This window comes from Phaethon lepturus, unplaced genomic scaffold (assembly GCF_000687285.1).
Source record: "Phaethon lepturus isolate BGI_N335 unplaced genomic scaffold, ASM68728v1 scaffold29881, whole genome shotgun sequence".
Taxonomy (NCBI): Eukaryota; Metazoa; Chordata; class Aves; order Phaethontiformes; family Phaethontidae; genus Phaethon; species Phaethon lepturus.
In genome coordinates, this window is record NW_010518952.1 from 12,944 (window position 1) to 37,441 (window position 24,498).

A 24,498-nucleotide genomic window follows, 5' to 3' on the forward strand; every position below is an offset into this window, starting at 1 on the left:
AGTAATATTTAGCATTGAAAAGGAATTGCACTTATAAAATAAGAGCTTGCTTTTCTTTTGCTCATTTGCGATAAATATTTTACAGTAAAGTTCCATAAGCACTACAAATAATCTTCACAAATATAACTGTCGAGTGGAAATATCATACTCCTCCTCTTTCTTTAGTGCTTTATTTGAGAAATTTACAAAGTATGTTTTGATAACTAATAACTGAAAATTTTCAATCTGCATTCTTCACTGGTTAATGCAAAGCATAAATTATTTTTTTTAACACACCCTTTTTCCATGACAAATATAGAATAAAGATCAGTGGTGTCCAAGATAACTAGAGACAATTTTAAAGAACTCAAATTTTCAAGGAAACTTGGACAAAACTGACAGAATTTCAGGGATTTTTTAGCTCACTGATTATGAATACTACTTCCTGCAGCAAAAGAGCAAAGGTTACCAAAGCACTATAAATCTGGAGAAGACATCTTTAATCACATACACAAAAGAGAACTCTTTAATCTTTCTAAACAGAAAATTAAACTCCCTTAATTATGAATACAATCTGAGGCTTCCATCATCTCTTAGTGTCTGATCTTAACCAAGCAAACCACTATACCCGTTTGAAATTCTAATGACTTCTGTGGGAGTGCAGCTGTCCCACAATTTTGCAAGACGAAGACCCAATCTCTAGCTCAGTCATGATCATCTGAACAAATTCTCACCTTATTCATGGTCTTGGCATTTTGCTTAGCTAGCACTTGTTCCATTGAATCCATTGTAATAGAGTATTTCAGCTTGTCTGGGTGCTGGCGATACTTCTTCTCACTGAGAATATCTGTAGCTTTTTTGGCCTTTTCTACATCCAGTGACTGAATCGGTATCCAGCCAACTCCTCTCAACCAGTTATTAAAGTCTGCTTTGTACACATTCTTTCAAAAAATAAACAAGGAAAACCACAGTGAGACAAGGAAAATTAGAATGCCTATAAACATAAAAAACAGGTAAGGCCTTAAAACTTCTCCTGGTCATTCATTCTTGAAGGAAAATTCAGACAAGCCTGTTAATATTGCTATTGTTTTCCAAATTCTTAGGGTAACAACTATTGATGTGTTAGGGATAAAGAAATTCTTTTCACTAAACCACTGTGTAGAACTCACACTACAAACCAAATGCACAGACCTTAGAAAAAATTTTGAATGGTAAATATGAAAATCTGACAAAAATATAATAATTTTTCAAAATTACACTCTTTTTTGTTAGTAGACTCAGTTCACAGTAGAATTCATTCAGAGCTATTGTTTCAACAACAACTGCTTAATGGCCTGGTTCTGCACAATCTTGAATAGACACCATTCCTATTTAATCATACTTTATAACATGGCTTTTAGAACAGATAAAGGTACAAAAATGCTGTGAAAATAAAACCTGTTCCTGAACTGCAGCGTGAGAAGTAACAGGGAGAATATCAGAGTCTTAGAAAAAGACCACATATTTTCTTTTGTAAAAATTTGTTCTCAAGTATCATGCTTCCTGCCTTGCAAGCATCCTGAGTTAGACAGCCGAGCAAGCTCAGCCAACTCAGAAAGGCTAAGGAAAAATACAATGGGGAAGAAAAAACTTGAGATAAAAATTTCTGCATTTGAAAAGAACAGTGTCTAAAGGTCAGATCCTCTAACTGTTGGCCAATGGGAACATGCACATTATCCTCTCCAAACAATACTTCAAATCTAAAGAACACTTTCAATCAGATTATCAGCATTTTTGGGAATTTCAAATTTGTCAGAGGACTGTTAAATAAAGCAGATTAAACTAAATACTTTCTGGATAAACAAGCAGACCCTAAAGGAAACTATCAAGATTTTTTTTTTAATCCTTATCATGCATGACATATGCATCTGTTGGAGGATAAAGGCAGGAAGGAAAATTGAACAAAATAAATAAATCTCAAATCCCTAGGTATAATGAAAACATACATAATGTATATTTCTGGTAAACTTAAATAACATATAGTCAGAATTTAGACTCTCTACATAACTTACGATCTCTGACAATACGAATAATTATCACAGTTATAATACATTGTCATTACAAATCCAACTACAAAAATACATGAATTAGAAAAACATGTTCGTTTGCCAAATATGTAGAGATACAAAGAAATTTGCTACTTGCTAGGTAAGTTCCCTAGATCTTACGAGCTACACATAACTCTGATAACCTTTGGAAAATATAGGGCTCCAGACCAGACATTTGCACCTCAATCTACTGTTAATCCAATATAGTTAATTTGTTAACTTTGAAAGGTTAATAGCGTAACACAGTCATTATGAGAAGAAAAAAAAAGAGCTGATTAATCATTACATACATCACTCTGAAGCTGCATCACATTTCTTGATAGCTCCAGATTCACAGAATCAGGCAAGAGTGTATAATTGTGAATTGGCTGTTTATAGCCAGCATTTGTAACTGCTTCCTGGGCTTTCTTGGCAGCCGTCACACTGAACATATCCAAAGGAGTATGATATTTGGTCTTGGTGACTTCGTAATCCTTCTTGTATTCACGATCTGATTGCATTTTGGCCACATTCATGTAATGAACAAGTTTAGGATCATCCTGCAGGCTACGGTATCCAACCTGTTTGCCTTTATCTTTCTCATATGATTCCTTGTACTTGTACTAGAGACAAATGAAAAGAAAGCCTTACCCACTTTGGAAAGAGAAAACATACTTTTGATAATCTTAATACTTTGAAAATAAATATTTTAACAACTGCAGTTCATTCTATAAACTCATAAACTATTTTTCAGACACGACAGGATTATTTATGTCAAAAAAAGAGGAGGATTGCTGGATTGCTCAGCTTGACCCCTGGTATAGATCTAAACCTAGATATGCAGTTACATGCCCTCCCTCGCCATTGCCTCTGCCATATTGTATTTTACTGCCATAGACTTCTAACTCCCAGGAACATTCAGCTTTTAATTAAAAGACTAGCATAATAATATATTACTGAAAAACCCAAGACTACCAAACAAATGGATATCCCAATATTCGGCTGTTGGGGGAAGGTATGTTTAAGTGCAGAATGGAAGGCATTTGCAGCCTTTTGCTAAGGTTGGTGAATTTACTTCTGTGTTCCAAATCTCCCTTCACAGCCTATGTCAGACAGCACACCAAGCTTTACTCTTGTCAGTTGGCTGCCTGAAAACAGCCACATTTCTGTACAGCTCATAAATGCTAGACAAGTAGAAGTACAGGTGTCTAGCAATTAAGAATACAGCATAGGTAAATTATAACAAAAGAACTTTCAAATAAGCTGGTGAAGCACATACAGCAAACAGCAGCGGCGCACCAGCACTCACACATGATGCTATGCATTTCCAAAGAAACAGGTTGGTTTGGAGGTTCATGTAAACATCTGAATTCACTTGTTATTTCACAGTATTATAAGAGCTTCAGTTCGCAGACTTAACTGTCTCTATACCATTATATGTGTATAGCATATGCCCTATAGCATAATATGTTACAGAAAGCCGTAATGCAGTAGATTTATGTATTCCACTTTTGTAAATTATACTTACATCACTTGCAATATTTCGAGAAGCTTTAGCAGCAATAATAGGAATGGCATCTGGTTTCAGATCATATCCTTTGGCAATGGTTTTCTTCCAGTCTGCTTTGTAGTTAGCCTTGTAGGGAAAAAAGGTACGAGTTCACAATGTTACGAGTAGTAATTTTAACACAGTTGTTTAAGCCCATATTTATATTATAGAAATCAAAATATTCAGTTTAGTCTGTGAAACTGCAAGGAAAAATGTTAACCTGAACACAAACTACAGTTATACTATGATAAATAAATCTATTACAAAGATAGGAAAGTCCTTCAAGACAATTGGTGTAATTCATGTAGCTAAATCATTAACTCCATAAGCATTTTTTGCAATTTTTACGTGGAACAACTCTATCAGTGGCATTTTTGCCTTGCTTAAGCAAACCCCTTTTTCATTTGACTGAACCTCCGGGAATTTTTTTCCTGTTAGCTTCAAAAATCAGGCCTTGTGGTCTTAAGCGACTGAAAAGCCTGACTGATTTGTTGTTACCAGTTGTCATCTGTACAGACTAATAGTATTAAAGGCTATCAAAGGAGATGCCAGCTTTTACCTAGTTCCTGGAGGCCTGATAATGGCATCAAAAAATTTAATATCACGAAGACAATAAAATTGATACTGTCAGTGGAGATCTTTATGGTGTTGTATGGATGCAAGAAGTGATGGAAAGCAGACAGATGAGTAGCTGAATGGTAGAAAAAGGCACCGCTATCTTTCCACTGGATGAGCTGATTTCCTTTGAAAGCCCAGCCAGCAGCAAGCAACATACAGAGAACTTGTACTGCTTGCCTACGCAATGTGTTTTATATAAAGTAGATGACATTAGTGTCCAAACCTATAGGAATCTGAATAATAAAAATTTGGCAATAAAGCACTGACATGTGTTTATGTTCATGAATGCTCAGACAGTTTAAAAATCTGCTTAACAAGCACAAAACTCATTGACTTCTAGAAGTAAAAGTTTAGCTGAATTCAGAGCTTGTGCATTTCTATATTCAATATCACAGCACCAATAAATAAAAAGGTTTTTTTTCTATGAAGTAAATGACAAATAACTATGTTATGGAACAACTATTGGTTATATGCTCACATCACTCAAATTGAAGGCGTTGACCCTGGCTTGAATAAACTGAGGAACATCAGGATCCAGGGTGTATTTGTGTTTTACTTTTTCACCCTCTTGCTTATATGTTATCTGCAAGGAAAAATAAACAAATACTCATTGACAAGTACAAGGTAAGTAATATTAGTATTAACAAATACAGATGATACAAGAATGCTTAATTCTTAGCAACAAATTGGAATTTTACTATTTTTACAGTTTCTAAAATTTAAAGATTTTTTTAGATAGGATATCAGACAGTAACATATAAATCATAAGTATGGTAAAAATAAAATCACTATATTGCATTAATAATGAAAAATTTCTTACATCACTTAGTTGCTTGGTGTTGTGCTGAGCTAAAACCATTGGTATTGAATCTGGTATACTTGTAAATTTGATGGTGTCTGGGTGCTGACGGTATTTCTTTTCATTTAATGCATCTCCAGCCTTTTTAGCTTTTTCAACATCCAGTGAACCAAGAGGACTCCATCCAATACCCTTGAACCAGCTGTTATACTCTTGTTTGTATGCATTCTGAAAGAGAGAAAGCCAACATGGACCAAGATTTTCCCACAGAACTGTAATAATTCTGTTTAAAACAATAATCACATAGTCTAGCTAGTGCGTTCTACCTTAGCAGGAAATATTTATAAATTCTTAAAAGGAACAACAGATTTTTTTAATGCTTCTCTGTGATTTCACAAGGAATAAAATGACTTACTGTATTTTTGATTCACGATTCATTTCTTACAAACTGTAACATCCCTGCAGTATTCACCAACCTTCCTTTTCTTTTACCCATGCGAAAAATTTCACCAACCTTCAATTCTTAATAACTTCTAAACTACCATATGGTGACCATTTAACATGGTTTAATTTGTTCTGTGTTTCAGCAGAGTCTATGAGACTTGGCCTTATACAAAGGTCCAAGAGCAGGCCTCAGTTTTTTGTTTTCTTCCTATAGTTCCTCCTACAGTAAAATATGCAGAATTCACAGACTTCAAGTGAAAAATTTATCCTGGCTACAAAATATGCAGAAGGTTGTCCCATATAAACATTCAGACAGGGTTAGTGCACAGTCTGAATGCAAGGGTATTGTGGATGCTCTTTTTTAAGACTCTTCCATGTTCTAACTCTAAAATGAGTGGTGCTCTGTAGGGATCTTCACAAAGTCAAATTCAACAGCATACAAAGAGGTGCAGAGTGGAACCATGTATGCTCAGTCAACCATTTGAAACTCTGTATCTGCAAGAAGGACTGAGTAGGTCCTAGCAGAGATCTCCTATGCTAGAGATATCCAGAATGCATTTCTAATAATATCAATAGTTACATTTTTTCCACTCCTTCATCCTAAATAGTTAATAATAGTCCAACTACACTATCATATCTATCTATGTGACGACAAAGCAAGACAACTTAGAAGAAGTCTTAAAGAATAAAACAAAATTGTTAGTTGTAAAATGAAGTTTTATGAGAAAATGTGAAGAAGTCCATTTGAATACAGTATTCTAAAAGTCTGCTCTCCACTGATATGCCAACATCAAAATCCTGTTGAGTGGAACTCACCTGGAATTTGGTATTTCTAAATGCCACCATCAGCTGATAAAACTTCGCACAGTTTTCCCCAAGACATAAGAAAAACAGACCATTCCCATACGGTAATGGTAATTTTCATTAAATATAAACTTGTATTTTAGTTTTCACAGTATGCCAGAAAATATCAATAAAATTGCAATCATCAAAATACTTACATCACTCTGAATTTGCATCATGTTCTTTGCAAGCTCAACATCCATGGCATCTGGTAGATAAGTGTAGTGATGAATCAGGTTTTTGTAGTGAGCGTTAGAAGCTACATCCTGAGACTGTTTAGCAGCCTGGACACTGTACATGTCAGGAGGTGTATGATAGTTAGTCTTGGTCTTCTCATAGTCTTTCTTGTATTCACGCTCAGACTGAATCTTTGCTACATTCATGTAGTGGACAAGCTTAGGGTCATCTTGCAGGCTTCTGAAACCAACCTGTTTTCCTTTAGCCTTTTCATATGCTTCTTTGTATTTATACTAGAAACAGAGGGAAGAGATCAAATGTACTGTGGCATGGCTATTGATGTCCACGCTAATGCAAAAGAAAAGCAAAGCTCTCACATCTTTCATTGGAAAAAGAAGCTACAAGCACTTCAGAAAACTAAACTCTCCTAAATGGTACGCCCAGTGACTGTACCTACATTAGCTTTTCCTGCTCCACCTGTACACAACAGGTTATGCATAGCACAGTAAGATTTATTGTAAGGAAGGGAAAACATCTTTTAAATATTCCTGTGTTGAAAGGTGTATGAAAAATACCAGAATAATTGAGACAATCCTTCTCAGTCATTTGAAAGCAATAGCAAAGAAATGGAATACGACTGGACAGCTTTCTCTAGTTACATGAAATCACTAAAACATATCCCACTTTATACAATTTGTACTATAACGCCTTCCAATTCATGTATAAGCTGTACTCCACTGGATAACCAAAAGCACCCTTAGCACATATTGTCCCATAGTCTGCAAATAGGTGCTAATGTAGTGTATTGTCTGGAGATTTGTCACAGAATGATTGCAAGAACTACTGATTTCATTTCTTATGTGCAAATTGGGCTAAGAAACATACCACGGTAGGATTTGCCTATCTAGAGGAAACATGTTCTGCATAAAATAAGTTCTACACAAGCATTTGGGAAAGACTAAGAATCTTTTTCTCATACTACTGACTCTAGTGAGACTTGTGCAACATACAAGGTTTACCATATGGCCTGTAACAGATGACTTCTTTGCTAAATGCCTAAAAAAGTATTCCTGGGATAGATACTTACATCACTAGCAATGTTTCTTGAAGCCTTGGCTAGAGTAATTGGAATAGCATCAAGTGACACATTGTTGCCTTTAGCTATTAAATCATGGTAGCCTTGTTTATAATATGCCTAAAAAAGAAAATCCATATTATTCTAGAGAACCTAGTAATCACATGAACTATATGCAAGTCAAAGCTACTCCTAAGCAACTCCAAGCAATTCTTAGAAGCAGATGCAGCAGGCATCATATACAACTATCAGTCTTCATTTATGAGAACAGATTTCTCTGTTAAATAAATTAAATTAATTAAATTATTACATGCTTAAATGGTATCTGGTTGGAAATTCAAATGGCACTAAGAATTAAAAATTACAGTGATACAAGCTGATTATACAGAACTGCATATTAGTGTCAGGAATCTGCAATATGAGTGTATCTGTAACTCATTACTCAAAAATTCATTAACAATGTATAAAGCATTGTAAAGAAGTCACTTACATCACTGATGTTAGCTGCATTGTATCTAGCTTGGATAAACTGTGGGACATCAGGAGTAAGAGTATACTTATGTTTAACTTCCTCTCCAGAAGATCTGTACAGTTTCTGTAAAATATTTAATAGAGAAATAAATCTTTCTTTCCTTGTATCGGTAGCCGCAACTCACTGTGAACAAACTGAGGGTTTATGTTTGATTTTGCAGATAAAGCACCTATCTCATAAAGATTGAGCATGCACTTTTCATACAATTGTTGATCTTATAGATAGAAGGAACACGCCCTAAAAGCTCTATGCAGTCTTTATTCAGTAAAATCAAGCCCTTTAATGGACATAAAACCCCATTTCTGAAAGAGTGGGATAATAAGGGACGGTAGGAGAGTGTAACATAAAAGAAAGCTTGTAGGTGTATTATCATGGACATACTGTGATTCATCAAACATTTTGTAATTCATTCATTATTGTAGGTGGTAAAGCATCAACAAACAACTTGAAAATTTCACATTCCTTAAATCAAATGTACTTCAAATGTACTTCAAATGTACTCAAAATATAAATGGACAGATTCAACAGATGTGTGAACTGAAGGAGCCACATGATTTCCATACATCTTTGCAGAGTTATACCAGGAAATTACTCAGGCAAAATCAGAGCACAAAACAATGACAACACAGAAACACTTTCAGGCTAATAATGCTTTAAAAATTTTAAAGACGATGCTCAGCTCTTCAGTAGATACATCTCTACTGTACTATAACACCCATTTCTTTCTCTACTTACATCATTGAGCTGAACTGAATTCTGTTTGGCTTGGACCATTACCGGAGAGTCCACCACACTTGTAAATTTAATGGTGTCTGGATGCTGACGATACTTCTTTTCATTCAAGGCATCTCCAGCTTTTTTAGCTTTTTCTACTTCTAGTGATCCAATGGGGATCCAACCAATGCCTTTCATCCAGTTATTATAATCTGCTTTGTATGTATTCTAATAAGGGAGCAAAACCAACATTTTAAAAGTTAGGAATTAGAAAACACAATTCAGGGACCTCTCCTGAGTCTTCACAGTTTTTGCTTGAGGTATCTCAAAAAAATTAGGTTTTACTTACATCACTCTGAATCTCCATCATATTTTTGGTCAGCTCCACATTCATTGCATCTGGTAAATAAGTATAGTCATGCAGGAGGTTCTTGTAATTAGCATTGCTGGCAATCTCTTGGGCCTTCTTGGCTCCAACAACATTGACCATATCCAGTGGAATGTTGTACTTGGTTTTTGTTTTCTCATAATCTTTCTTGTACTCTCGCTCAGACTGCATCTTGGCTACCTTCATATTATGAACAAGTTTGGGATCATCTTGGAGGCTCTTGAAGCCAATGAGTTTACCCTTGGCAAGTTCATAGGCTTTTTTATAGTTAACCTGTTAGAATATAATAGAACATGGAGAATATAATCTTAATCATAGTAACTTAGCAATAAGTGAATTAAAAGCAAAGGCTATCCTTTGTTTTCTACAAAGAGTATCCCTCACATTTAAGTCAGTGACCATACATCTTGATGAAACCAAACACCTATCTCTTTACAATTCACTGCTACACAAATCAGTTAGTTAGCTTTCAAAGTAGCATTATCTCACTTGTACTGATCGTAAGAGGGAGAGGAGTCTTAAAATATTAAGGGACTTCTGTGAGGCCATCACCAAGAATCTACCCAAAACCCAGTGATGCCCTAGAGTCTTCCATCTCATTTATGATCAGGCCTGTAATTAAGGACTGAGAGAATTCAGGGGTCCATTGCTCATGGAGCTGTCACTACTGACCTCATGATTTTCCTTAACCATATTGCAGTTCAAGATAGCCTATTTATTCACAGAGAATTACATAATAAAACAACTTTTTCTAAATGTAATTATACAAATACATTAGTGAAGCAATGAAACAGCAATAAAAATATAACTGTGTTAAATATGTCCAATAACATGCTCAAAAAAGGCAATAAAGAAGTTATCCTTCAGATAGCCTTAATAAATATAATTGCAAACATTGTTTACGTAAACTCTTTTGAATTAAACAGTCCCTTTAGGAAAGATGTACTTACATCACTGGCAGCCTGCCTAGCAGCCTTGGCAGCTTGGATAGGAATAGCATCACTTTTTAGATCATACCCCCTTGATTTTAATTCTTCCAATCCCGTTTTGTAATAGTTCTAGAAGAAAAGGCAAATTTTGAATCAACAGTTTCCAGCTAACAGAAACTTCATGTTGTAAATTGGATCAAGAGCTCTGGATTCAAAATATACTTACATCACTAATATTGTAGGCATTAACTTTAGCCTGTATGAACTGGGGCACATCTGGAGGGAGGTGGTACTTGTGAATAATTTCTTCACCTTTGGATTTATACATTATCTGCAAAGAAAAATAAAGAAAGAAATTTAGCAGCCCAATGTTTATGGATCCTAAACGCTTAGTAATGCTGAGTGGCACAACTTAAAGATCTCGTGTTACCTCACTCACAGACAGAGATGAAATCCTAGTCCTTGCCAAGTGAATGGTATAAACCTCATTGACTTAATTGGTGTGAAGAATACGTTAAGAATGATGGACGTAAACATCATTAAAAACATACACACCAAAAAACAATGGGAAAAAACAATTGAGAAACTAAAAAAAAATCTGATTTCCAGGTGATCTCCCGCTGGAACAGAACTGTGAATACATACTCAACTACATATTCATTTCAGGGGTTCTCTTAAACCTGGATGATAAAGTGAAGGTGGCAACAGTGCAGAAATTGATAAACTCAGAGTGTAGCAACATGTTTTCTAAGTTTACTTACATCACTCAGCTGTTTGCTATTGATCTCTGCTTGCTTCTGTACTGGAGAGTCAGTCACTTGAGTAAATTTGGTTTGATCAGGATGCTTTTTGTAGGTGTGCTGAAGGAAGATAACAAATATATTTGCAGATAATGCTCATAAGCAAAACTACTTTATAAGACATAATGATGTAGCATTACTTGGGATAGTTAGCAGTTACAGTATGCATGCAGATAAGCACTGTCAGGCACAATGGTTCTCATGTTACTTTTTAACATAATCAGAGAGCAAATAAATTTTTTATGTGTTAATGTAAAATATTTTGAATAGGTATATAAATATTAAAACACATAGAATACATTATAATATATTATACACATTATAGTAAATACGTTTAGTATATTATATACACATATGTATTTAAAGTATTTCCCAAGTATTGATAAAGTAAATAAAATTAATGTTAATAAAGTAACTTTTAAAGGATTAATGTAAAAATACATTGACTTAAGCAGGTAAATGCTTGAGGTTCATTCTTCATTTTGGTACTATTCCTCTAATTTTATGTTTTTACATTTTAAAAAAAAAGTGCTGTATCTGTCTTGATCACTAGATGTCACAAAAGACTCTAAAGTACAGATGAATATGGTTTTTTAAAAATCACGTATGCTAATAAGGCCAAATTCAAAATCACCAAAGTTAACAGGAATCACTCTGTAAATTCCTACATGCCTCAGAAGCAGATACTCTGCATGTAGTTGGCTACTTAACAACAACTACTGTCCTGTACTTACATCTTTACATTGCTCTAACTTCTTAATAGCTTCATACTCTTGAGTTATGGTCTGAGGGAAGTAGCATTTTGTCTTTTCCTCCTCATATTCTGCTTTGTAATTTTTCTAGGAATAAAATCAACGTTTGGTAAGAAACCATAATTAAGCTTTCTCTGAAATGAAAGTATGACAGTGAAAACAGAATGATTGCCAAACTTACATCACTCTTCATAGCTTCAACTTTCATGCAGTGTGTATGATGTGGGTCCTCAAAGCTGCCCAAATAGTGTCCTAAAATATTCTTTTGATATGCATCTTTATATTTTACCTGGAAAAATAATCACAAGTTAATAAAAGTAATCAAGAGTGTCATTACTGAACAGTGTAACAAAAATCAAGTACATACGTCACTAAAATTCTTCAGAACAGTATCAGTCTGGAACTTTGGTGTGTCACAGTAATTCATGCTGGTTCCTTTTGATTGTTCATAAGCTTCTCTGTATAATTTCTGCAAAAGAAAATAACTCAGATAATGCAGTAGAGTTCACTGCAACTCACTTGCAATACATCAAAAGTGAGAAAAGCAAAATGTGAAATGATTGCAAAGAAAAGCTTTCCCAGAAGATTGAAAAACAGATGGCACTTTTTTTCCCAATGATTTTTAAAAAAACTTTTTTTTTTTTTAGTTAGTCTTAGGTTTGTAGGGGAAGACAGAAAGGTCTGACTAACGTTTTTTTAATTTCTGACACTGAGAAATACGCAATCTCTTTCTGTAGAGATGAAAACAGCAAGAAGAGAGAAAATGAGAAAGCCATTACAGTGAATAACCAGAATACAATATATATGAATGCGCAAAAGTACCACATATTCTGTCATTACCAACATTTAAGGAACTGTTGAAGTTCCTTAAAACAGTAAGGAAAGAACTGTCATCTTGTGATCCATTCTCCACAGGGACCTAAATGAACTATACAGTAATTAGCTATCCTCGTAACATGCCACAGCTATAGTTACACTCTGCTGTGAAGAAATGACTCTTTATCTATACCGTTCTGGCTGGTGGTATCTCATGACAAATATAGGTCTATAAAACTAAAAATACTAAGAGATCCCAAGGAGAAGCCTTGGGAAGAAATGATAAGTTTGGTTTATTGTACATGACTGAAAATCATCCAGCTGTACTTCGACAATACTTACATCACTCAGCACATTTCCTGCAGCTTTTAATTGCCTCAGCAATGGGTTCTCTGTAGCAGGAAGCACATTATAATCTGCAATAGCTTTGTTCTTTTCATAGTCTGCTCTGTATTTTACCTTCAAAAAATAAAAATAAAAAGGTTGGAGTTTGAAAAACCAGTATTAAAAGCCAAACACTCACTAACCTATGTCATCTTGACCTTTTCAGGAAAATTCCCCGTTTTTTAACTTATGATTAATGATGGCAAAGGACTGTGAAAGGCACTTAGATCACAGGAGCGCATGGATGGGAAAGCAGGGTCACACGATAAGTGAGAGCTACTTAGTAGAAGTCCCCACCTCTAAGCCCCTCTCCAAACATCGTAACTTTTCAAGTATCAGTTGACATGTCAGAATAGTCACATTCTGACAATTAATGACAGGAGATTGTCTTCGCTGATGCATATACTGTTGCAGAAAATGCAGAAGCTAAACAAATTCTGTATTTTGAACAAAAGATGGGCCAACACAACATCTCTGAGATACACTGAGCAAGGATGAATAAACACGAAAATACTAAGCCAAATTCAGCTAGCTTAAGTTGGTCTTGGTTAACAGTATTGATTTGTTCCAACTAAAAATCAGGCACGTAACATAATCAGAGCAAACAATGAAGCAAATTCTACTTCACTGAAAGAAAATTCTACTTCACGGGTACTACTTGTGTAAGACCATAAGCATGGCTAGGAGTTGTTATAAGCACCTAGCGGAATGCACCCAAGAATACATCTTTTGCATATAAAAGTATTTTTGACACTTGACAAAACAGTTTCAGCACAAACTGGCCTGCCCTCAGAACTATACTCAAGCTAAACAAATGGGAGCACAGATAACATACCTTACTGACATTATCTGAAACTCGCTTATTAGCTTCATATTCTGGAGTTTCAGTCTGCATAAAGTAGATTTGGTCTTTCATGTTTTCAAAGTCTTCCTGGTATTTTCTCTGTTAGGAACAGAGACAAAAAGATAACAACATATCAAATGCACTTACATTATAAATCAGATATGCACAAAGTAGCTTACTTAGGAAAAGAGAAATACCACAAATGGAGCAGGCAAAAATATTATCCACATTAATGTAAACAGAGGATAAAGCTCTTCAAGATTTTCTGAAGAATTCACTCACCATACTTATATTTTCTGCATTCATTTTTGCAATTGCAACATCATAGCATGGAGTTTGACTCCACTTGCCTTTGATCTTGTTTTTATAGTCCTCGTGGTAAATAACCTATAACGAAATAAAAAAATAAAATTTAATCCCCAAGATACAGCTCAATTTTCACGACAGATTTGTTTTTAAAGGTTGTCTTTTCAAAATTGCTTCACATTTTACATCTGCCTTATAACCACTTTATCAGATATTGTCAAAAACACCTTAAATATGATTTGGCTTAACCACTTCAGTGTTAAGTTACTTCTCTTAGTACCATCCCTGACTAAAAAAACGGATAAATAGGTGAAATAGGTAACCTCTTCTAGAAGACAGAAAAGTCTCTATGAGACATCACTAACATATTCCTTTAGTTCTGTTTTCTCACTGGTCACATAATATTGGGACATAGTATTGCCCATTGGTAAGGCCAAAATTTATTGTTATTGCTGCTGAGACCTGTTATAAGAAAACCCTTTTAAAATATGGATTGCCTGGTATATGTGATTTAGACTATATTCAAGCACATGGAAATGAAGTATCCACTGTTTAAACAGACAGTTTAATAAATAACAAAATAGTTTGTCTAATAAAAAAACATTGTCACAGGTTTTGATGCAGTGTTTCAAATGCATTTTCAGCCACGGTTGCATTGTTTATCACAAAAAATACAACTTCTCCAATGACTTTTTAATTGTTACCACATTGATATAAAAAATATATGCCCAAAACAACCTTAAAAAAATTTACATTTTATTGTTTTGGAGATACATATATAGCTTACTATTTTATCCATTTCAAAGAATTGTGACACTGATCTTGCTTTTCACATGTCTAAAAGTTTTCTTGATAGCAATTTAGCTTTTAAGCTATGGAAGAATAAGATTCAAGCAATTTTCTCCAAATTAAATATTACCTTCTTTCACCTTCCAAATGGGTTGGTTCACTGCAGTATTTTTTAGTGGCTTTGCAACCATAAGTGAGTACCGTGACTCCCTAATCTTAAACAACAGATAATTTTCAATACACAGCAATAAAATCATGTGTGTCCTCATTATAATAACTAAATTCTGAACTGAGTTAAAATCCTACTTCTGTCATACAAGATTATGCGATTTAGTTCCAGTTTCTCCAGCAAAAGTTGGTCGTCTTGTATTTCACTTCACCTCCTGCATTCCTCAGCTGTGTTTTGTTCTAAGTATACCTAAAATGCATTGACAAGGACTGGTGCTAGAGTATTTGTTAATTATGCCACACAGTTCTGGAATTTAATGTTGAATGTTACTTGTTAATTAGATGTGCAAATCAGGAAACAGTTATCTAAATTGCCAGACATTTCCACTGATCGGTATCCATGAACTGAAGAATGTTTGGGATACGTACGTGTACAATGGTTTGACACTGACATGAACATTTAGAATGTATTCTGTGTGGTTGATCTAGGCAACTTTTCAGCAAAATGGGGTTATTCCTTGTAAGCAAGTAACTAACTCCAAAAGCAGATACACATTTATATGTCATCGTTTACATTTAAGATAATGGCAATGGATGCTGTTTACTATTTTCTCCCATAAGCACAAGAAGTGTAAAGCAGGAGACAAAAAAAGAGGGAGAACAGAAAGTAATGTGTATATGGTATAAGCAGAAATGTTTTGTGAAAACTAAACTCTCCAACAAGAATAAAGTTCAACCTTTCTCCTGAGATTGGGCAGGATTTTCTCTAAGACATTTGAGGAAGAAAGGAACTGACTTCCACCACTAAAAATCAAAGGGGTCTTCACATGAGCTCCGGTCTTTGCTTTTGCTTTCCCTTTCTTTAGCTACCTTTTTGCCTCTCTAACTCCAAAAGTGAGGTTTCTACAGAAAGAAGAGCACTGCATTCTACTCACATCACTCAGTTGCCTTGTCACTTTCTTGGCTTGTTGCACATCAGGTGGATCTGGCAGAGAAGTATATTTAGATTTTCGTTCATCGTGCCCTTTTTTGTAGACAATCTGAAAATACGAAAGAAGCAAACATTTACATTAACTACCAACTTAAGCATCAGAACATTTACTCTTCACTCTGCTAACGCCACCATTAGCAAAAGTAGCTCTGTCCACAGCTACTGCAGTGTGAACTCTTTCAATCGATGTATCCTGGAGGACTACTGAAAAGTCTCTTGATAAGAGACAGTGAAAAAGCATCAGTTCCTCAGGAAAGTTTTCAAGTATATTACACTGTTACTTCTGATAAACATGGACTGGTGAACTTCTGGACATGTACAAAATTCACTGAAATCTTTAAGTGAGACCTGAAATCCTCGGTTGAAGAGTTCTACATACCTAAGTATCAGCAAATCACACAGCCTCACAAATTCCTGAATTTTCTTACCACTGTTTTAGAGAGACAGATTTTAGACCCACAACAGCCAACTGGGCTTACAGCCAACCCTGAGAGTTTCTCCACACATTCTGAGGCATACTTAAGGTCTTTAATAAATTATTTCATTCATTCATTCATTCATTTCTAGCATCAAATTGCCGACAGATTTATAGTCTAATGTACATACTTTCCTATTGAAATAGCACTACTATCAGACCTATCAGTGGAGACTACACATTTTTATTTTCCGTTCCATTATGAAGTCTTTATATCTAGTCAAAGTCCACCACAAAGTCTACCAAGTTACACTGTAACAGTGACCCAACTGTCAGTCAGGCTTTGATACTTACATCACTCAGAGTCTTTTGAGCCTGTGCCACCCTTCTGAGTTCTGGACTGTCATTGTAGGGATAGAATAATGTTTTGTCTCCTTCCCAGTCTTCAGTATAGAGTTTCTAAATAACAGAAAAATGCCAGAATACTCATTATGAATTAATCTCTGACTTGGAATGCTTCTTGCACTTCAGCTGCCTAGACCTGTGATTTTTTTTTTTTTTACCTTACTGAACATTGCTGTGTTTTTTATCGCATTCACAAGCTCTGGAGCATCAGGGGGAAGCAGGTACTTGTCCTTATTCTCCTCCCAGTTCTGTTTATATAATACCTGGAAAGAAAGATCAGCAGGTTAGTTATTCTATTATTAGGAAAATATTTATTTTTGTGAATAAACTACCTGCTCTAAAGATTTTTTCAAAGTGGAAGTCTCAAACCAGTGACATTTGAAGACATCTATTGGAAACATTTAAGATTATATTTATACTTGCCTTATCAACTTCTCTGATATCTCTCCCTGTGCTTCTAAGCTGTTCTATAGACATTGCTTTAGTGCCCTCATGATCCACTAATGTTCACAACCCTTCCAGAAAGTCAGAACTCACTCACCTTGCTCACTTGCTGTGACACCTTCTTTGCATGTTCTATATCCTTGGCCTTTTCATCAACATGACAAATAGTTCTAGCAACTTCACCAGCCATGCGGTATTTAACCTAGATCAATGCACAACAGAACACATTTATTCTTACAGCAAAAACTTACAGTTTTTTTTAAAAAGCAGAATATTGACATTTTGACACTTAATACTGTAAACACCCAAAACCTGAATTCAATAAAGCATTTAGGACTAGATGTTCCTTAGAAATGAAGCTTATAGAAACTAACAGATTTTGTGAATTAACTGAGAAAGAAATGCAGCTTTGAGACAGTTTCAAGAGCTGTGAACCCAAGTTAGAGGAAGTGCCCTTCTGTAATCAGAGAGTTCTTTCTAAGCATACTTCCACCCTGTATAATGAGATAGAGAGATCCCCATGTTATGCAGTAGATCTCAATTTCACAGTCCATTACCATGCAAACACTAGCTGTAGTGTCAAAAACAATATAGCCACATTGACATGGCAAACCAGCAGCTTGGGCACAAAAAGCACCCTAATGCAGTTATACCACTCCCAGCTTGACAGCAGGCTCAGTCAGCATTAGCACATAGATTGCTGCATCACATTCCTCAATATATCCTAAGGCAGGAGTGGAGTAGAATTTAATGCACACTCTTCTCCTGAACACCGGCTAGGTTAGGTGACTACCCTCTCAGCTTTAGGGGTTCCCATTCCTAGGGACTCAACTCCCTCCATTTACTGCATAAAGAATTAAGAAGCCTTTCTAGGTAGATTTCACTTTCCCAAGCTGTGAGGTGTACTGTTGAAAAGTAGACCAGCGCTGCTTAAAAGAAAGAGGGGAGGATGCGCTAGCTTCCAGAACTAGAGGCGCTGCATCAGTGGGGCAATTGCACTCAGGATAGCTTTCAAAAGCAGATCACTACGAGTGGGATTCACACAGAGGCAACAACACATCTTGGCAAAAACCCACAGTTAATGGCAAGATGTACAGAAGTTCATTTTGGGATACTTGGACAATGTAAGCATAATTTTTCCAGGATCTCTTTAGGAAAGTGACATACAGTTGTTTTATGAAAACAAAAATGTTTAAACACATTTTGAAAACAAAATTCTAGGGTTATTTACCCAGTGCACAACTTAACCTCAACAAAAATTCATCAGGCACATCATTCATGATGACTGCACAACACCGTGTGTGGAATCTTCAAATTCAATGATATGGGCATCGCCATCATCTCCTGTGCCTGTAACTTCTGATCAGAAATTTTCAAACCTCGTTAGGCACAATGAAACAGGGCTATTATTCCGCTAGAAGTGAACGATCACATCTCCCTTCCTGAAGGGCCTAAATTCCAACCTACAACACAGAACTCAAATTGTCATATTTGAGTATTCCTCGCTCTTATAATCTGGTAGAGTTTCTGCTAAATGTTCAGATTGCCTTATCACAATATCATAAAAAAATTAACACTTGTTACCTAACGTTTAAAATTGTGATTCAGTTTGCTTCTTTACCACTCAGTAAATATCTTATGACAATTGATACCTACCTCACTGAGCTGGTCTTGTACTTTCTTGATTCTCCGAATTTCTGGGGTATCAATTGTGGAAGCATATGGCTTTCCTTTTTCTTTTCTAAATTTTTCTTTGTACTTGTTCTGAAAGAAATTAATGACAAATATAACTAAGACATATCCTAAAGCTCTGGCAGAAATGTATGTAGCAATTATTGATTTATTTATCCGGTTAGTAGAGGAATTTTGGTCAGATTATTGAATAATACAAACTGGCATTACTCAATTACATTTGCAGAGTTACACTTATTTTAACCAACTGACTTTCTTTGATCTGACACAACAGAAAAAATCCATTTCTACCTTTAGCCTGGTTTAGATCACCTCTAATTGATTATATTCTCCTTAGGAGCTTGATATTGATAAATTTACAGTTACTTGTTTTAGTGACCAAAGATAAGGAAAATATGTGGGTGAGAGTAGCAGTCCTAGACCTATGATCTCACATAATCATTAAACAGTGCATGCTAGTAGGTAATATACATTTAAATTTAGGAAAAGGAATATGATGCTCTCTGCATCTGTGCAGAGCAGTTGTTTTCCAGTTGTTTTTTCCAGTTGTTTTGCATAATAGCATGCAGTATTCGTCTACTGGACTTTTATATCTTGTATCAGAAATTTAGGTTGGTGCTTGTTCCTGTACATTGTGCACAAGGATTTTTCCTGGATATATACAGAAGCATAGAGAAATACACTATTATAAAAAATATTAAGGTTTGCTATTCAATAGACATTAGTCTCTGTTATCTTCCTTCTCTCGGATATCCAAGTTAGATAGTGCAGGACTCCTATTAACTGACATCTCTGATAACCTTCAGCCATCTGCCTTAAGCCACTTCTTGTGCTTAATGATTACCTAATGCATTTACGCAGCAAACAGGCAAGAGAGGGGCTAATTCAGACAAGGAAACTTCCTGCTTCAGGCAAATAACATGAACACACATCATGAAATGAAGTACAGGAGACAAAATAGTAGCATGAAGGTTTGCAATAAAACCTATTAAATATCTTAAAAGTTGGTGTTCCTTAAGAAATAAAAGACATGGATAATTTACCTCACTGAATAGGTCCTTCATTTTATTACTGTGTTGCAGATAAGGTGTCAAAAACTTAGATGGGTCCACTTTTGTCCGTATTGTCTTCTTCCTGACTGGAGGTGCTGCATCCTCAACAGAAGCTTTTTCACGCTCAACAGTATAGGTGGTAATTTGAGGACCTCTGAAGTCTGTGCTAACAGTCTCAGTGATCTCAGTGATCACCTGGGAATAAAGAAAAAATATAATTATTTGCTTTAAAACGATAAATAATCATTTTACGATAACCATTTTTCACCTATCCTATCTAGTAAAAGGGTGCTCACTTCTTATCCAGGAACCACATGCAAAACAGAAATCAGTGACACTCTTCCTACTGGGATTATGAAGTATTCCTACTATACATCACCCAACCTAAAAAAAACCCACAAGGTTTTTTAATGGCCGATGTAATTATTCTCCAGAGGAGTTGTAAGAGTGGGGCTCCTGTTGCTTCTGTTCTCTATGCATACACAGAATTCGCATCGGGGGGTCTCCAGTGGGACCACTGCTGATTACAACCAAAGTATAGAAAAGTTCTCAGTGCTGAAGTTGTGTAGAAGACATACGTCGCACAGCTAGGGCTCCTAATGATGTTGCTGAAAGTTGCGAAAGCAGGTCAAAGGTGCATACAGTCCTTCAAAAAGATTATCTTCTTCTTGCAAAAGGAAGGAATGGACACAGCAGACAGACAAGACCAAGTCTTTGGGACCTTGCAGTAAGTACACGATGTACCAACTGACCGAACAAATACCTAGAACCCACCTTTTCTACTAAACTACATTTTCGCATAGCCAGATCACAATCATGGCAGAGACATATCTGAGATACTTATATAACCAATTGATCAAGCATCCATTGGAAATAACCCCTTAATTAATTTAAATGGTTATGTACTTGTTTATCAACATATTCATGCTATAAGCAATAATTTTAATACTAAGATTCTAATTAAGGTTTTAAAATAATTGTCACAACTTAAAAATGTGCTCCAAAATCACCCGAGTAAGAAAGTATCAAGATTTATTTCATATTAACTAGCCTTAAAAAAAAAAAAGTGCCTTTAAAAGGGGATGTATGAAGGTCAGATTTCTGATAGCTATTTGCACTAGTATGAGACAGACCAGAAAATACATTAAGCATTAATCATTAAATTGAGAAGTATACAAGACACAAATTACAAAATGTTTGTTTACTATGTGAACATTAATTGCATTTCACTATTGCTGTCCCAGGATGTTATTAGTTAGTTGAGCACCATCACAAGTTTCTCTCTTACAACTCTTTTGAAACATGCAAATTTGCATCAAAGTTTTGACACTGAAAGCACCAGAGAGTTTTAAACCTGTCTATGCAAACTGTGAACAGCACTACCTGCTATTAGCTTTATAACAAAACTGTGAAGCTACATGCTTTTATAAAAACTTCTATCTGATTTTAAAACACCTGATGAACGCAGTGGTTGAATTCATCCTAAAAATAATGAAAGTCTTCCTTCATAACTGTAGTCCTAGATTATTTGCTCAAAAGTATTCATCAAATCGTATTGTATTAAATTAAAAATATAGGAAGACTTTGGGAAAAGATTCTTTATTGGGAAGGAAACACAAAAAGTTATATGGTAAGCTTTAGCTTTCACATAAGCTTATGCCATAAAGAATATTTCATAGTGACATAGCAGAGAGTTGGGTTATATCTATATTATAAATACAATTTCAAATTATGATAATAACTCCTTGGTGACTCAAATATTTGTTACCAATAACATGAAAAAAATCTGCAAACCACCACTTTTCAGTGAGATTACACAAGGTGAACTGAACTGATACATGTAAACTGGTTTCAGGCAGAATCTTTTAATATTTCTCTTCACAGAATCACAGAATCACTAGGTTGGAAAAGACCTTCAAGATCATCAAGTCCAACCATTAATCCAGCGCCACCATGTCCCCTAAACCATGTCCTGAAGCGCCACATCCACACGTTTCTTGAACACTTCCAGAGATGGCGACTCCACCACCTCCCTGGGCAGCCTGTGCCAATGCCTGACCACCCTCTCGGTGAAGAAATTTTTCCTAATATCCAATCTAAACCTCCCCTGGAGCAACTTGAGGCCGTTTCCTCTTGTCCTATCTCTGGTTCCTTGGGAGAAGAGACCAACCCCCACCTCACCACAACACCCTTTCAGGTAGCTGTAGAGAGCCATGAGGGCTCCCCTCAGCCTCCTCTTCTCCAGACTGAACACCCCCAGCTCCCTCAGCCGCTCCTCATCAGACTTGTGCTCCAGACCCCTCACCAGTTCCGTTGCCCTTCTCTGGACAAAGAACATAACAACATAACAAGATTAAGTATAATGCACGTATGTGCCTGTTGTTCATATGTACATATCTAGTCACATTCACATCCTCAATAATTCTGCTCATCTTTAACGCTAATAACTGGATTTTGCACCAAGAATTGGATTTTTGTCAATATGTCACCTAAGTAATCTTCCTGCCTGTGTTTCTTGTTATTAATGTAGCCTGTTGCTTCATTTTGTCAGCTCCTGTGCAAACACCTGCTGGGTAGGAGCAGAGGGAAGACTATCAGCAAGACACAGGGCAGGACGGAAACTAGCACAGTGCTTTTCTGATGGACATATCCACGACTCCTTCTAATGGAAACTCACAGGATACTCAGAACAAGCTAGAAGTCCTCTAGATGATCCCACAAAAGGGTCTGGCAGAGGAAATGAAGTATTAAGAAGCAACTGTTCAGTGATATTTGTGTGTTGAAAATGAAAAATTAGTCCTCAGAATACAAAAGCATTATGCATTAATTACATGCATATATACACCACATGCAACATCACAAGGACCTTTACCTCATGGGGTTCACCCTCCTCAATAATAGTCTCTTCAATGTAGTACTATTAAAGAAAGGGGGAAAAAAAATCATTGTTAGGCAAGATCATACAAAATAGAAAATTATAGCTTCTCTTAAGCTGTTTTAAAAACACACTTCTGGGAAAAATAGGACTGTAGTTCATAGGTCCCTGTGTAGTCCCATTTGTATCCTTAGTAACTCTGAACCCCTGTTCATTTTTTGCATTAATGGTTGGATTTTTTCTGTACGTTCCTTAATGAATTGTCTTCCCAAGTAATTAATGAAGGATCATTATTTAATTTTACCCACAAGAGGGAAGACAATGACAACCACACTAAAAAGAAGAATTGTCATTCAAAAAAACAGGATTTTCCAAGTGTTTGCTAATATGCTGAGAGGACTGCGGTAGGTTTCTCTCTCTAAGGCTGTCCTCAAAGTTGTTCCTACTTACAGATCCTTGAAGGACTCCAGTAATTACTGGCTGCCAGCTAGACTTTGTACTATTGATCACAATTCTGAGCCCAGCAGCCCAGTCAATTTTCCAACCATTTTATTGTCCACTATCCAGCCCACATCTCATAAATTTGGTGATAAGAAGACTATGGGAGACTGTTTCAGAGGTCTTCCTGAAGTAGTCACTGCTATCATATGTAACATTTACTGGTTTCCCCTTGTCCATAGCAGCAGCGAACTCATTATAAGCAATGATTTTGGTCAGACATGATTTGCCCTTGATAAATCAACATTCTTTGCTCTCCATGACCTTCACGTCCTTCGTGTGTTTAGAAATGGCTCGTGGAGTTTATAATGTCTAACATCTTCATGTTCCTCCCAAGTGGTCTGCTCCTGCTTCCACCTTCTGTATACTTCTTTTTTGTGTGTTTGAGCTCCCTCAGGATCTCCCTGTTCATCCATGCCAGCCTTCTTCTGTGTCTGCCTTCTGCACATTGGACTGAACCATCCTTCTGCTCTGAGGAAATTTTCTTGAGATCACCCAGCTCCCCTGGGCCCCTTTGCCCTCCAGGGCTGTTTCCCACGGGATCTTCCCGAGCAGGTCCCTGAACAGGACCAAATCTGCTCTTCTAAAGTCCGGGACTGTAATTCTGTTTCTCTTGCTCACTCTCTGAATCTTCAACTCCACAGTCTTGTGGTCACTGCAGCCATAGCTGCCCTTGACCTTTACATTTTCCACAAGTTCCTTCTTGTAAGTAGCATGTCCAGCAAAGCATCTCCCCTAGTTAGTTCATCAATCTGCTGCACCAAGAAATTTATCTTCAATACGTTCCAGAAATCTCCTAGGTTGCTTATGCCCAGCCATAAGGCGTATGCACCCGTCCAGCAGACACTGGGGTGGTTAAAGCCATCCAGAAGCACAAGGGCTGTGCCCATGGATCTTTCTCCAGCTGCCTAAAGAAGCTGCCAGGGTGCTACACCGACTCTGAAGTGGCAGATCCGCAGGTGGAGCACAAACCTTCCTCCTGTTGCTGAAAACTATGAGCTTCCTCCCTTCCTCATCTTGACGGCCACCGTCCATCACCCATTTAACCAGGGTCCGCAGCTGGCACTCCTTCCTTGCCATGTGCGGCTCCCCCTCTTGCTTTTCATGAAGCCTCTCCTTCACAGCAAATGGCGGCCGCACGGTGGCGCCGTCCC

The 24,498-nt window shown here is 36.4% G+C and overlaps 1 protein-coding gene across 1 annotated transcript in view; it reads right to left on the reverse strand.

Moving 5' to 3' along the window:
• Positions 1-24,424, reverse strand: part of LOC104616217 (nebulin-like) — a gene marked incomplete at its 3' end in the record, with an annotated part of 36,760 nt that extends 12,336 nt beyond the window's left edge. The window contains exons 1-27 of the mRNA XM_010296895.1: positions 24,317-24,424; positions 22,844-22,888; positions 19,963-20,166; positions 18,884-18,991; positions 17,325-17,429; positions 16,942-17,046; positions 16,733-16,837; positions 15,908-16,012; positions 13,992-14,096; positions 13,701-13,808; positions 12,824-12,940; positions 12,033-12,134; positions 11,847-11,954; positions 11,648-11,752; positions 10,875-10,973; positions 10,340-10,444; positions 10,135-10,242; positions 9,146-9,457; positions 8,818-9,024; positions 8,041-8,145; positions 7,563-7,670; positions 6,457-6,768; positions 5,033-5,239; positions 4,691-4,795; positions 3,574-3,681; positions 2,357-2,668; positions 714-920 (exon numbers count right to left, since the gene is read on the reverse strand). Of these exons, the coding sequence (XP_010295197.1) occupies positions 714-920; positions 2,357-2,668; positions 3,574-3,681; positions 4,691-4,795; positions 5,033-5,239; positions 6,457-6,768; positions 7,563-7,670; positions 8,041-8,145; positions 8,818-9,024; positions 9,146-9,457; positions 10,135-10,242; positions 10,340-10,444; positions 10,875-10,973; positions 11,648-11,752; positions 11,847-11,954; positions 12,033-12,134; positions 12,824-12,940; positions 13,701-13,808; positions 13,992-14,096; positions 15,908-16,012; positions 16,733-16,837; positions 16,942-17,046; positions 17,325-17,429; positions 18,884-18,991; positions 19,963-20,166; positions 22,844-22,888; positions 24,317-24,424 (3,825 nt within the window). The remainder of the gene's footprint in view (positions 1-713; positions 921-2,356; positions 2,669-3,573; positions 3,682-4,690; positions 4,796-5,032; positions 5,240-6,456; positions 6,769-7,562; positions 7,671-8,040; positions 8,146-8,817; positions 9,025-9,145; positions 9,458-10,134; positions 10,243-10,339; positions 10,445-10,874; positions 10,974-11,647; positions 11,753-11,846; positions 11,955-12,032; positions 12,135-12,823; positions 12,941-13,700; positions 13,809-13,991; positions 14,097-15,907; positions 16,013-16,732; positions 16,838-16,941; positions 17,047-17,324; positions 17,430-18,883; positions 18,992-19,962; positions 20,167-22,843; positions 22,889-24,316) is intronic.
• Positions 24,425-24,498: the final 74 nt, after the last annotated feature.